The 14,587-nt window shown below is 26.9% G+C and overlaps 1 protein-coding gene across 1 annotated transcript in view; it reads right to left on the reverse strand.

The window, feature by feature from the left end:
- Window positions 1–13,403: 13,403 nt before the first annotated feature.
- LOC145835524 (telomerase-binding protein EST1A-like) overlaps window positions 13,404–14,587 on the reverse strand; it is a 39,360-nt gene continuing 38,176 nt past the window's right edge. The window contains exon 23 of the mRNA XM_082943167.1: window positions 13,404–14,418. Within this exon, the coding sequence (XP_082799293.1) occupies window positions 14,224–14,418 (195 nt within the window). The 3' untranslated portion in view covers window positions 13,404–14,223. The remainder of the gene's footprint in view (window positions 14,419–14,587) is intronic.

Here is a 14,587-nt window from a genome sequence, read left to right on the forward strand (position 1 = left end):
GTACTAAGTTTTGATATCTATTTGAATATAGGTTTATATATTCAAATAGAATATAGTAGAATATAATATATTCTATTTGAATAAGGTTTTATATAAATAAAATAGAATTATTAAATGAATATGGGTGAGAGAGTTACTAGTGTTATGTTGAAAAGATTGATTGAGAATTTGACTTTAGTGCATAAAGAGTCAACTGAAAAGCTTAGTACTCAAATGAAGGAAGTAACTGATAAATTAGCTGATCAAAAAAAAGTGATTGACTCTTTGCAGCAATCACTTGATTTTTTGTATTCAAAATTTGATGATATGAGGACAGAGAATAAAAAATCAAGGAGGATGTAAAAACTGTGAAATTGGAAAATGAGAAGTTGACTAAAAAGATGTTTGATATAGAAGAAAATGGCAAGCAAGCAAACATTAAGCTGAATCAGATTGAATATTAGATGAAAGGCAACAATGTTGAAATACAGGGTGTACCAACTTGTGAAAATGAAAATGTTGAGATTGTTGCAATGAAAGTTTAGAAGAAAGTAGATCCAAGAATAGAGAGACATCAGTTAGGAAAAATTGTGCGCTTGAGGACCATAGATGCAGGAAGCAACCTAGAGAAGAAGGAAGGTAAGAGAATGTTTAATCCTATTTTAGTTACATTCAAATCGCGAGACCAAAAAGTTAGAGTAATGAAAGAAAAAAAGAAATTGTTTAATGCTGATTTGAATGACATAAAGGCAGAAAGGGTTTATTTTAATGAAATTTGTCAAAAACTAGCAGAAACCTTCTTTATCTTGCTAGAAGGTTTCAAAAAGAAAAAGGTTGGAAATATGCATGGTCCTCAAGTGGCACAATTTTGTTGAGAAAGAATGAGAAGTCTAAAGTAATTGTTATCAACTCAGTTGAAGATATTGAAAAACTGCAGAACTAACAATAAGCTATTTGTTTATCTTTTAATTATATTAAAAAATATTATATGTTTAGATGACTTCCTTAAAACTTAAATCAGATAGTTTAGTTAATTTAGAATGTGTTTGCAGGGTGTGTCAAAATGACTTTGAACCCCCAAATTTGGATTCTATTTTTTGTGATAGTTGTGAAAGATGGTTCCATTTAAGTTGTTGTGGATTATCTGAACATGAGTTTAAATTTTTTGTTAATAATGAAGATTCTTTTTATTGCATAGACTGTGTAAATAATCCAGGACTAATTAATGTTGGGAGTGATGATTTCTGCAAATCTTGTTTTAAAAAATTCTCTAATTTAGATAATTGTTTGTTTTGTGAAGGCTGCTTTAAATGGATATATCTTAAATGTTCAAAAGTATCAATTAAAAAGTTTGCAGAAATGTGCAAAAACAATTTACCTTTTTTTTGTGAAACCTGTAAGCTAAAAATGTCTGTATGTTGAAATGTAAGTTGTTTTGTAAAAACTTAAAAAATTGTTTAACATGTTTTATATGCTTCCAAAAATGTCATGTTGAGTGTGCTTCTGAAAATAATATGAAACTAAGCCTATATAAACAAGGTAATTACAAGTTTTACTGTGATACATGTAAGGAGTCTGTTTTTCCCTTTCAGAATGTTAACAACTTTGATTATGATTGTTTTTATAAATCTGTTAAACCTAGTATTTCTGAAATTAAGAATGAGAGTTACTTAGATCTGTATAGTGTGAAATTTAACAAGAAAAATTGTATTAGTATTGTTTTTATGAATATAAGAAGCTTGAATGCAAACCTTTATAAAATTGAGGAATTTTTGAGTGTAACTGAGGGGTTGCCTGATGTGATTTGTATGTGTGAAACATGGCTAACAAATCTGAGACCTTTTGTAGGTAAGTTGTATGGATATGATTTTGTTAATTAATTGTCTAATAGTAATCAATCTGGTGGTGTTGCATTTTTTGCTAGAGCTTGCCACTCTTATGAGGTTGTAGAAGGTATGTCTTTTGAGCAGTGTGATGTAGATGATTTGTGGATCTCTATTAAACTTGAAAACAATAAATCTTTTGTAGTTGGTAATGTATATAGACATCCAAACACTGCATTTAATACTTTTAAAGAAAATTTCCTTAAAGTTTTAGATCTATTAAATGAAAAGAATAAATATTATATAATTGGTGGTGATATAAATATAAACTTGTTTAATAGAGATCAGCGTACTTTTGACTATTTGGATTGTATTTCTAGTGCTGGTGCTTTGCAATTTGTTGATTTGTCAACTAGGCATTCTGCTGATTATTTGTCTAGTTCTTTGATTGATCATGTTTATTCTAGTTTTGATTGTGAAAATCTAAATGTCAATGTTGTGGATTATGATATATCTGATCATAGGCCTGTTATCTGTGAAATTAAATGCGAAAAGTCCAAAAATGAGTATTGTGATCTGAGGTCCTTTCAGGACTTCAGCAAGTTTGAATTTGGAGCTTTTCTGAATGATTTGAGTGTGAAATTGAGAGGCATGAACCTGTGTGCTGAAAATTGTGAAGATGTTAATAAATGTTTGGATGAGTTTGAGAGTATTTTTAGTGGGACAGTATTTGATCATGCTCCAGTCAAAATATTAAGTAAAAAAGAACAAAAACTAAAAGCTAAACTGTGGATAACAAAAGGTATAATAATCTCAATAAACTTTAAAAACTTAATGTTTAAATTTGCCATTAAAGATAAAACAAAAAAAAATTCTGTTTGTTTTTAAAAAAATCCAAATATATTAAACAGAGTAATAGAATGTTCCAAGAGACTTTATTATAAACAACTAATTAAAAGGAACAAACAAATTAGTAAAAAATTATGGAAAATTGTAAATAATATTGTTTCCACTAAATCTACGTCTAGTTGTAAAATTAAAGGTGTGCTTGATGAGTGTGGTAAAATTGTGAATGACCCAAAATGTGTAGGCAATCTAATAATTAAAAAATTTGTAAATATTGCTGACTATTTGTTAAAAAAAATAAAAGATGTTGTTGATGTAAAGAATGATGAGTATTTGTCTGATTCTGTTAAAAATGATTTTGTCTTTAATGAAATTTCTGATAGTGAGATTCTGAATTATATTTAAACTTTAAGTCCAAATAAAAGTGTGCGTTCTGATGTCCGTAATATTCGTTTTGTGAAGCTCAGTGCAAAAATAATTTCTCCTTATCTTTCTAAATTGTATAATAAATGTGTTGAGTATGGTGTGTTTCCTGAGTCACTTAAATTTGCTGAGTTAATTCCTATTTATAAATCTGGTAAAAAATGACATTAATAACTACAGACCTATATCTCTTTTATCCCCATTTTTAAAATTTTTGAGTTTTTAGTGTGTGAGAGATTGAAAAAAATCTTTTTGTTGAATGAGGTGCTACATGAAAAACAGTATGGGTTTAGAGAGAATAGTACAACTGAACTAGCTGTGATTCAGATTGTTGATGAGTTAATTGAGGCTGGTGAGAGAAATTTAATAAATTGCTCTGTATTTTTTATTTGGTTAAAGCATTTAACACGGTTAATCATAAAATTCTAATAACTAAACTTAAAAATTAAAATTTTAAAAGGTTCAATGTTAAATTTATTTAAAGATTATTTAAAAGATAGAAGTCAATCAACCCTCATAAATAATGTTGTGTCTGAGCGTGAAATTGTGAATGTTGGAATACCACAAGGTTCTTGTTTGGGTCCTTTGTTGTTTCTTGTGTATATTAATGATATTTTTTCCTCTACTGAGATAAATATGAGATTGTTTGCTGATGATGCCTGCTTGAGCTACCAACACAGTGATCCTGAGTATTTAAATGAAACTATTAATAAGGAGTTGGTTAAAGTTGATAAATGGTTGCGTGCTAATAAACTTTCTATTAATTATTCAAAAACTAAATTTTTGCTTTTTAACAAAATTTCAAAAAATTGTGAATTTAGTGTTACGGTTAATAGTTTTCTTATTGAGCAGAGTGATAGTATAAAATACTTGAGTGTGGTTTTGGATGATAAGCTGAATTGGAAGAAACATTTGAGTTCTCTGAAATCAAAATTGTCTAGGAGTTGTTATGTTTTGTCAAAATTGAGATACTACTTGGACACATTTACACTTAAATTGGTATATTATAGTTTGTTTTATTTGCATATCCAATATTGTATATCTGTTTGGGGTAGTGCTGCTGACTGTTACTTAAAACCAATTGTTTGTATGCAAAAAAGAGTGATCAGGTATGTTTGTCATGTGCCTGCCTTGACCACAACAAACCCTTTGTTTAAAAAAACTGGTGTGCTAAAACTAAAGGATGTGTATAAATTGCAAATTTGTAAGTTGATGCGTAATACTATAACAGGGTTTGATGTAGAACACAATAGATTTACACTTGCTAGCTCTGTTCACCCACACAATACAAGATTTTCAAAGAAAATGAATTTTATAACTGAAAGACCTAGAACAAGACTTGGCCTAAACTGTTTATGTATTTGGGTCCCAAGTTTTGGTCTAGTGTCCCTGAAACTTTTAAAAACTTAAAAAAAGATCCTTTTAAATTTAGATATAAAAAATTTTTGTTGTTGAATAACTACATGGAGTAGATCTAGAGTGCTTCTACATGTATGTTTTGTTTGTGTTGAAATTTGATTCATGTTATTTTGGACCAGATTGTGATGTGTGGGTCTTTATTTTATGAATGTCCTGGTAATGAAAGAGTGATTGTTATAAATTATTGTAATAATTTTTGTTTATTTCTAAGTTGTTTTACTTGTTTTAATTTTGTTATTGTGTTAGATTTAATATAATTCATTTATTCTTATTTTTTTATTAGAAACTAGAGGTATAAGTATAAATTTAATACAACATTTTTATTTATCTTTTAATTAATTATTTTAAAAGCTTTAGTTTTTTATTTTTTATTTGTTTAATATTTATTTTATTTATTTTTTCACTTATTTTATTTGTTTATTATTATTTTATTCTTTTATTTTTTTTTTTTTTGAGTCTTGTACAAAGTTAATACTAACAAATTTTTAAAAATCTTATTATTAATTGACTTTATTGTTGATATATATATATCAACAATAAACTTGATAAATTCATGTTATTTTTTCAATACAAGTAGTATCTTTTTTTCCTACTTACAGTATTTCTTTATTCTAGTTAGTTTTTTTTTAGAACTAAATACTTAAAATTAGATATTGGTTTATTTGAGTTTACAACAGCTGATTGTGAGTTCACACTGGTGACAGTGATCACATGATTGGATTGTTGGTGTGTTTTTTGTTGTAGGGTCGGCAAATACTTACTTGGGGATTTGAGCTTCATGATTTTCCCACACTTTTTGGTTTTTAGTGTTGAGATTTTAACCTTGTGAGTGTTTGCCAAATGACGTGTCACCAGAGGTTTTTTCAATAAAGGGTTAGGTTTAGATTTTATTTCAGTTAGCTAAAAAAAATTTTAATACATAGACATTTTTAGTTTTGTTTTTAGTTAAAAGGTAATTTCTTTTTTTAGTTAATTTGAAGATAGGGCAGATGGAATAACATGTGATGAGTTCAAACTCACTTGCTTGACCTTCAGAAAACGTTTATCGTTGCAGAGGGGAAAGTGAGTATTTTCTGATGTTTTTCTACAAAAAAAAAAAATATCATTTCGTTCAAATATAATTTTTACTATTATATCTTATACAAATGAGTTAAAAAATGAAAACAGATCTATTGGGTTTTAAAACTTTGAAAACCATTAAGTTCCTAAAAAAACTGTTATTGTCTTAAAGATTAAAGTTGGAGACTGATATTTTTTACCATTAAAAAAATATGTTAGTGTTTGAACATGATGGTCCACTGAGTGTTTTTTTTTAATGTTGTTTTTATTTTTTAGCAGAATTTTGTGTTAAACACTAATTGGAAACTCAAATTACAAATGATAAAACTTGCTTGGTTTATCATAAAAATGGAAAACAGATTGTGGTATTTAGAAAAGTAAAATTTTTCAGAAGCTGCTGTTGAATTTAAACAAGAGCTAACATTATTTTTATTTAATCCCCTTTTAAGATAGTATTTAGTAACTTAAATATAACATATTTTGTATTAAGAAGATATCCTATTTTACATATTAAGATTGTTACATGGCAATTCAATTCCTTAGAAATTATTTAAAAGACCATCTCTCAAAAAGTAATGTACTTTTGAAACAAATTAAATAATATATTCGTAGGTGTAATTAAAATCTACAGGCCGTTTTTTAGTTTTGCAAAATTTAAAAAATGTCCTAAGATATTCAAAAATTACTAAAAGTAACTATACTTTTAACAAGCGTCATTCTATTTACGTTACAACTTTTACGGTTTTTAGTTTTACTAAAGTTCTTTAGTTTTCAGGCTTACTCGCATCCTTACTTTTACTTCTACATTAATGTTTTATATACCATCTTTTACCTTAGAGTATCTAGTTTTCGAACTATTATTTATTTTTTATACTGGTTTAGTATGAACGGTGCTGTAGCCCATTTAAAAAATGGTTCATTATGGCGTTTTTTCAGTTTTTTTCGGAAAATCTGACGATAAACAAACAGTTTTTACTTAATATTTTATTATACATATAAAATAATATTCTACTCAATCCTTATGTACGATTTTTTTAAACAAATTATTTGTAAAGAAATAGTCAACTTACTGTTATCAGTATAAAATGGTATATCTCAATAAATATTGAATTAAAGATATTGTTTTAAAACCACACAAAACTAATTAACCTGCAGTATTCCTATGCACAGTTCTTTTTTAAATTGAATACTTTTTGAAATATAAAGCATTGAATTATTTTTGTTTTTAATATTTATAAGACACTCTGTCTATGAAGTACAAAACAAATGCAAATGATTTGTTTTTTATACATTTTTCTAAGTGGCGCTAATAAACATATAATCAGTTTAATATTTAACTGAATACTATTTTCATCAATATAACTGCTTAAATATAATTTAGGTTAAAGAAAACAAAAGTATACTTTTTTCAATTAAAATTTTTCTACTAAAGTTATTACTACTTTTTAAATTGTTTTGAACTTAAATGTTACAATACTATTTGTTTGATAATAAACTTAAAGTATGAAATACAGCTTTACTAAAGTGTTTAAATAACAATTTAAAATTTTGCAAAAATAAAGAAAATATTGTGAAATTAAAAAGACCTACATACAAATATTATATTTTTTCAAATTTTACATAACTTTTTGAGTTAAGGTCCTTTGAATTAATTTTAAAGTATTTGAATAGTCGGAAATTGTAATGTCCGAATTTGAATTGTTGTGCTCATGCACCCTTAAAAAATATATCATATATACGATGCTACCACAAAAGCAATGTTATCGGAAAAAAATATCTTTAAACTATCAATAAAAAGTATTTTTGCTATTATTTATCTATTATTCCAACATGCCAAGACACCTGCAACTGTCAAAATGCCAAGCCACCTGCAACAGAAAAAGTAAAAATGTATAAAAAAGATCAAACACATCGATAAAAAACCTTACAATACAAACGCACCAACAAACTTATAAGAATACTTATACTTATAGTAATTTTACTTGATTTATTGCAAAAAAAATGTATTAAGAAAATAAATTAATAGTATAATAATTAAAAATATGAAAAAAAGTTTTTAAAGCTTTTTAAAACAAAAAAAATAGTTAAATCATTTTTATGCTTAACAAAAATAGATTAATTAAGGGTGTTTTATTGTAAATATTAATGTAGTGCAGCAGAGTTTATAGAATTCCAAAAATAAAGAGTTTCTAGAATAGACGTTAGTATGTTTCAATTTTAAATGTCATGCTCGAGTATTTGTATGTCATTACATGCTCTAAAAAATTAAAAGCTGATGTGTGGTGTGCTTTAGTAAGTATCTTAATTTTATTAATAAATACTTAACAATCTAAAAAAAAATAGAACAAAACATAAAGATTTAAAACGCTTAAACTTGAAGTAACGCATAAAAACACAAATATTTAAGAAATATAGATACTTTTTGTTTTAACTTGTTTAACGATAAAATGCAAACCTTAAATATAATTTATATCAACAGATATTGTTAGTGCAAAATGAATTTGATAATCATATAAGCTTTTACTTAACTTAAAGGCTTTTAATTAAAATAAAAGTTTAAATTGTGTTCATTAACAAGTTATAAATGTTTAACTACACTATTTACCTGTAAAAAACAAGTTTATGTATAAAAAGCTTTCATTCATTTTAGAAATATAGCATCCGATAATTGTACCACATTAAAGCACATTTTTAGCTTTTTAGAATGATACTTTCTTTTGATATTTTTTTTTTTGATTTTATTAGTTCATAATAAGCAGGCTTTGTAACTTCAAAACTTAAGCACCACATTATTATGAAACAAATAAGAAGTTTTCTTTAAACTCGGCATTTAAGTAAAAATTGACTTTATTTTGAAGATACTTGAATAGTTCTAGGGCTGAAATAGCTAAATTTTAAGAGAGTGCCATTTAATTTTTTGATTGTCACTTATATTTAAAGTTTTTCTAAATTAGAAATATCTTGATAAGAATAATTTAAAACTCAACGTGTAAAAAAAAAGTAAAAATGTCATGCGTCAATATTGTCTACAAACTGTTAAAACGATCAGTTTTTGGTGGACCAAAAGAAAAAGAGTGTTGAACATTGATGCGAAATTATACTCATTTCACTTCAATCGTCCATATATCGATGCTTGTATCAAAATTGTGTTTAAAAACTTTTTCAATTAAAAATTCTTTTTAAAACATGACTTTCAAGTAAATAATAACAATAGTTTTCTAACTTATATTTAAAATTCTACTCGATACTTTTTGACTGACAAAGGCAAAAAATATGTTTTTGTATTAATTAAGTGCCGTGTGCAAGTTAGGTGAGAATGTAAACAGCTATTAAAACATGTTGAGACACCTGCAGCATTCAAAATTCCTATACACATGCAGCTACCAACATGCCGAGACACCTGCAGCTTCTAACATACCAAGACACCTGCAACTTTTAACATGTCGAGCCACCTGCAAAAGAGAGAGAGTAAAATGTATATAAACGATCAAACACATCGATCAACAGGTTATTATACCTCAACTACCCTACGGAACGGATCTAGGCTGCTTCAACGGGCCGACTCTTTCTTTGTGGAAAAATACACGTGAGACTACGAGGCCGGATACATGAATGGCAGTACAATATAAAATAGTTAGCTTGAGAGTGCGAGGCCGCAGAGATTAACAAAAAAAAAACGTTATAAAACAGCTTACTTGAGAATTCGAGGCCGAAGACGTAAGCTGTGGTTCAATTTGAAATAGTTAACGTGAGACTGCGAGGCCGCAGATGGGAACAATGAGCAATTTTGATAGAACTTCTTAGTTCAGAAATATCGTCTTTACCATTTTTATCGATGTTGAAGTTCTTATAAGATTTATGTGTAGAAAAATCAAGCGTCTTGCACCATTTTGTATTTATTGTTCGTGAAAGTAATAAGTTGTACATAGTTATCGTCGTTTTTATATTTTAAAATTAATACTTTAAAATATTAAACACTTTAACTTATTTATAAATACCGTTAGAAATTACAGCCCTGGAATTGAATAGTATTTAATATTATAACTTTTCGTGTTTTTCTTTAAAAATGGTTTCCCCAAAATGTTTTCATAAGGCCCCCTTTGAAGAAATTAAATAAGCAATGGCAATCAAAAAAATTTTTCAAAAAAGTTCCTTAGAACCTTTCTTTTTGCTCTTTATCATGAACTCTAAGATATCTAGTACTAGTTTTAGAAAGGTTTGTAATACCTAGTGTAAGTTTCAAAACTACCTTTTGATACACCTAAGACCTTTTTTTGCACTTCGTCATAAACTTCAGAATATCTATATAGTGTAAGTTAAAAACTATGGGGTTATTACCTTCATAGTCATGTGGCCTCTTTATTAGTTACGGCCCCCTATTGCAGCTTATGACTTAAAAATTTCTGATATGACCTCAAAGTGGCCATATGACCCAGTTAATTTGAAAAACCTGCTTTAGAGTCTATTCCTTATAAAATGATAATTTATAAGTCAAATAAACGATTAAAAGTATAATTAATTTTTTAATACACAATTATAATAATATCATTAAAAATAGTTTTTCTAAATAACCAGTAAATATTTAATTTGTTCATAAATTTTTCATCTATGTTTACTAAATGCTATTTTACGAAAGAAGTAAGTCATGCGCTACCCCACTTAAAAAGCTAAATGTCACCCTTGTACTATAAACCACTTAAATTGAAACAAAATAGTTTTTACTTGGGACTACTTTTTTTTAAGCTGATAAGTAACAAAAATTAGCTGAAAGACTGTTGAGCAAATTAAATTTTAAGGTGTTTCTATTTAATCCATATATAAGTCATTATAAAATAACTAGTTTTTTAAAATATTACTTTTATTCTAAAAGTTAAGGAGTTGTAATTTAAACCGATTTTATTAACAATACTTATATTTAAAACACAATAACGCATTTCGAATCTAAATTAAATATAATGGAAAAAATCGTCTTCTTTACTTCTAGTAAAGGATGACCTTTAAAAGTTTTTAAACACTATTCTATTGCAGAACAAAACACTTTATTCATTATTTGGTTTTATTACAACTTGAGCTAGCTTTTGGAGTTTACTTATTCCTTTATCAGAAACTATTTATATACTTGTAAAAATAATGAAGTAAGATAAACAGAGTAGACTTTGTCAAAAATAAACAAGTAACAATCAAGACAAGTAATTAGCACAAAATGGATTGTTTAAACAATCAAGAGCGAAATGGATTCGTAAAAAATGTTAGTAATAACTTTATATCTTATATCAGGACCAAGTTGATTATTCAAGTTGAGTTTAAGTTTCTTAATTAAAAGAGCTTCAGTTGATAATAAACTATCATGAGTATTCTAAATTTCAATAACTTCAAAACATTAAATGTAAATTCCAAAAGCTAGCTCAAGTTGTATTAAAACCTAATGATGAAATAAATGTTTTGTCTTGCAATAGAATGTTACTTATTTATTAATTTAAATTATCAAAAAATATACTCATTTATGGCATGTATAACTTTCATTATAAAAGTATGTGCTCCGACTTACAATTTACGTTTGTAAGTCGTTATTGTTTTTCAGGCTGACTTAAAATAATCTATGCAGTTTGGGTTTTCACGAAATATTGATTACCTAGTCATAGAAAGAGTCCGAGCTCATCAAGTTGGTGTTGAAAAAGAAGTTTTATCCTTGAAGAAATTTTTTATTAGCAACTGCGGCGAAGAAGGTTGAACTTAAAGGTTGGTAAAAAACTAATTTTCAAAACAAAAAAAAACAATAAAATTAAAAAAACTTAAATTACTAATTTTTTTGGAAATTTATGCGGCAAAATGAAGTAAATGTAATGATTTTTACGTTGGTCAGACAATCACGCACTTTTTGCAAAGTTTGTGGTCTCATAGACACGACTCAAAAAGTACGATTGCTAATCATATTAATGTTAAAGCAGCACTTAAACTACACTAAGCCAAAAAAAAAAACACAACATTAAAAAATTATTTTGAAGAAACATTTTCAATTAGACACCACTAAAAATCATTCAGCATTAGACTTTTTAGAAAATGAATGGATAGATAAAATGCAAGCAAAATAAATACAAGAAATATACCGCTTTAAGGTAATTAATTAAAGTCAATTTGTTAAATAATTTTAAAAGTTTTAATTATTTATTAAAAATATCTTAAATTATTAAATCTAAATTACATAGTTTGAGTTTTTTGTTTATTTGGGTTTTAAACTATAGCCAACAATAAGCTTTATTATTCTTACTAACTTTTAAAGTTTTAAATTATAGATTGAAAAAATATCTCAATACAATAAAGTTTTGAAGTATTTATAACTAAATTAACTTAACAATTTAAATAGGAAGCTATTATTCGTGAATGCTGTTTTTTATAAAAAAGAAAATTATCGTTCTTGTTGAATGGATTAAAATAGTAAACATTACAAAAACAACTTTGCAAGGTTAAAATAATTAGCTGATGCTTGCGTGCAGTCAAACCTCTGGAAACTGAAAAAAAGTGATAAAATGTGATGGTACTGCTTATGCTGGTGATTCAGTGACCAGGTTTTATATCTGTCTTATAAACATGGCACAACTCTTGATTATAAATAACCATCAGTTTTTATATCATCAGATCTCAAAAGCCTCACTGAAATATAAGAGTGGTGCTCATCAGCAAAAATGGGACAGGAGTGATAATGGTGGTATACCACACAACTAATTTGTAGTTAGAATTTATGCTTCTTTGGAAAACAGGGATTTTTAAGGTTGTATGTACAATCCAGTATCAGACAGTTTAATTTAAAGGCACTCCATGATAGCTATAAAATTCTACCCAGCACCGAACTTCGTAAATCTTTGAATGATGTTGGTAAAACAATTACCGGTGAAAATGATGCCACTACCGGTGAAACAACAACAATTGGAGTATAAGTGTGAACCGATTGTAAGTCCAGTTGAAGAAGAGCGTGTTTCTAAACTGACTACAGGAAGTAATGATCCCTTTGTTTTACATCATTGAGGGATTACAATGCGACGTGAACTAAGTAGTAAAATAAACAGACGATGAGCATTCCCGATTAGTCGAAATGGATTTCTTATAATTTATTTGTGTTGCCAGTGTTTTCATATGTTTCAAATAATAGATTACTTTTATTTTCAAAATTAACTATGTTAAACTTCTGTTTAGTTATTCTCAAGTCTAATTATGCATTATAATATTCTATACGCTTTTAATACCCTTCAAATAGTTTTTGTACTCGAAATGATCTGGGGCACAAATAGTTATACAGCTCATTATATAGTACATTTATCTAATACTGTCTTTAAAGATCGTTCATTATTTAAAACTAAATAAACTTAGCAAATTAAACAAAGAATTATTCTTTACAATTTTTTTATGCATTTAAAAAAAGTTATCTTTTATACTATAAGTTGTGGTTTTAAGAATACAATTATCGAACTTTGAAAGATATAAGGACTTAAGTAAATAATAAATAAAAGTAAATTACTTAAGTTTGAGTTTGAAACGTCTAACAAAACACTTCTGTCTATAAAATTCTTATTTATTCAGTATAGAATACTGAAATTTAAAGAAAATAAGTTTCATTGAAACGTGGAACAAACATAAGAAAATTGAAAAAATTTTACACAAGTAAACAAGCAACTATTCAACCTATTTGAAAAGCTGAAATGCATTTCTTTAAACTCTTTTTTAGCAAGACGTTGTAATTTTATAAACTAAATAAAATAAATCAATTTAAAACATTAGAAAAGAAACTTGTCATTCATTACAAATTTGTCTTTTATATTTCTATGAATTCAGAAAGGTAAAAAAAAACAAATTATACACATCAAGCTAAAAGCAATAAACTTTTTTTAAACTGAATTTAAATTTGAAAACATTAGTTGTCTAGTTCTAAACCACTTTAAAATGGAATGTTATATAAGATTTTAGTACTCAGTTCAAGGTTGCAAAATGTTTTCGGAAAATTTTCTCCAGGTTTTCAAAATTTATTCCAGGTTTTTTAAATTACAAGTTTTTGGGTCTATTTTTAGTTTATAATAAAGTTTAAGGTAAAAAAAAAGTGTTAAATAGTATAAATACATTGAAAATATATCTTAATGCTTATTTAAATATGTTTTTTATTAAAAAGAAAATTTATGATGACAAAAATGTTATCTATAGCTATACGATAGATTCTTTGTGTCAAATCGAAATTTTACTACTTAACAAGTAAAAGTTGTACACAACTCAAGGCTTTTTAGTTATTTCGTTCCAATTTCAGGTTTTTTCAACATTTTTCAAATACCAGGTTTTTCCAAAATTCCAGGTTTTTTGGCAACCCTGTCAGTTGTAAACAAAAAAAATCAAAAAAAAATTTACACATAAAAACACTTTAAAATTCATTTGTATGTTTACAACTTATATGTTAGTCTAACAAACTACAGTTTTTATGTTGCTTTGAGCCATCACAAACTTTAAGAATAGTTAAAATTCTAAACATCAGTAAAACTTTGAGACTTCGAAAAAAAAAAATGTGCGTTGCTTTCTTACAAAAACACTAACAAACAACCACATTTTAGCTCCTGCCAATAGACCTCTCTGTAAAGTACCGTTGCACGTTATCGTAGTTGTTTTATAGCATAAAGCCGCTTGAACAACTCATACTTCAAACGACAGCCCACCGAAAGAACTTTCGAAGGGGCTGACATGGAATGTTCTGTGCATGGGCTTTGACACGCAAGTTTCTGTCGTCTGTAAGCAGCACAGTTTCCATAACAATATTTTTATCTTGCTTCTTGTCAGTATGGGCAAGTTTTCTCTCGTGTTTCAGCACAGTTTGCAAGATGGCATTGTCATTGCTCTGTTGCATAAGATTTATATTTTACAGTTTTTTCAATTCTTGAAAAAACATTATTTAACCCTCTTAATTGTCTTTACAAAAAAGTTATTATCAACGTGTTATTAACTATTTATTAATACAAAAGTTTATAACTGTATTATATAAAAAAAAGAAAAAAAAAAGTGTAAAA

Source organism: Thalia democratica, chromosome 5 (genome assembly GCF_965202585.1).
Source record: "Thalia democratica chromosome 5, ktThaDemo2.hap1.1, whole genome shotgun sequence".
NCBI lineage: Eukaryota > Metazoa > Chordata > Thaliacea > Salpida > Salpidae > Thalia > Thalia democratica.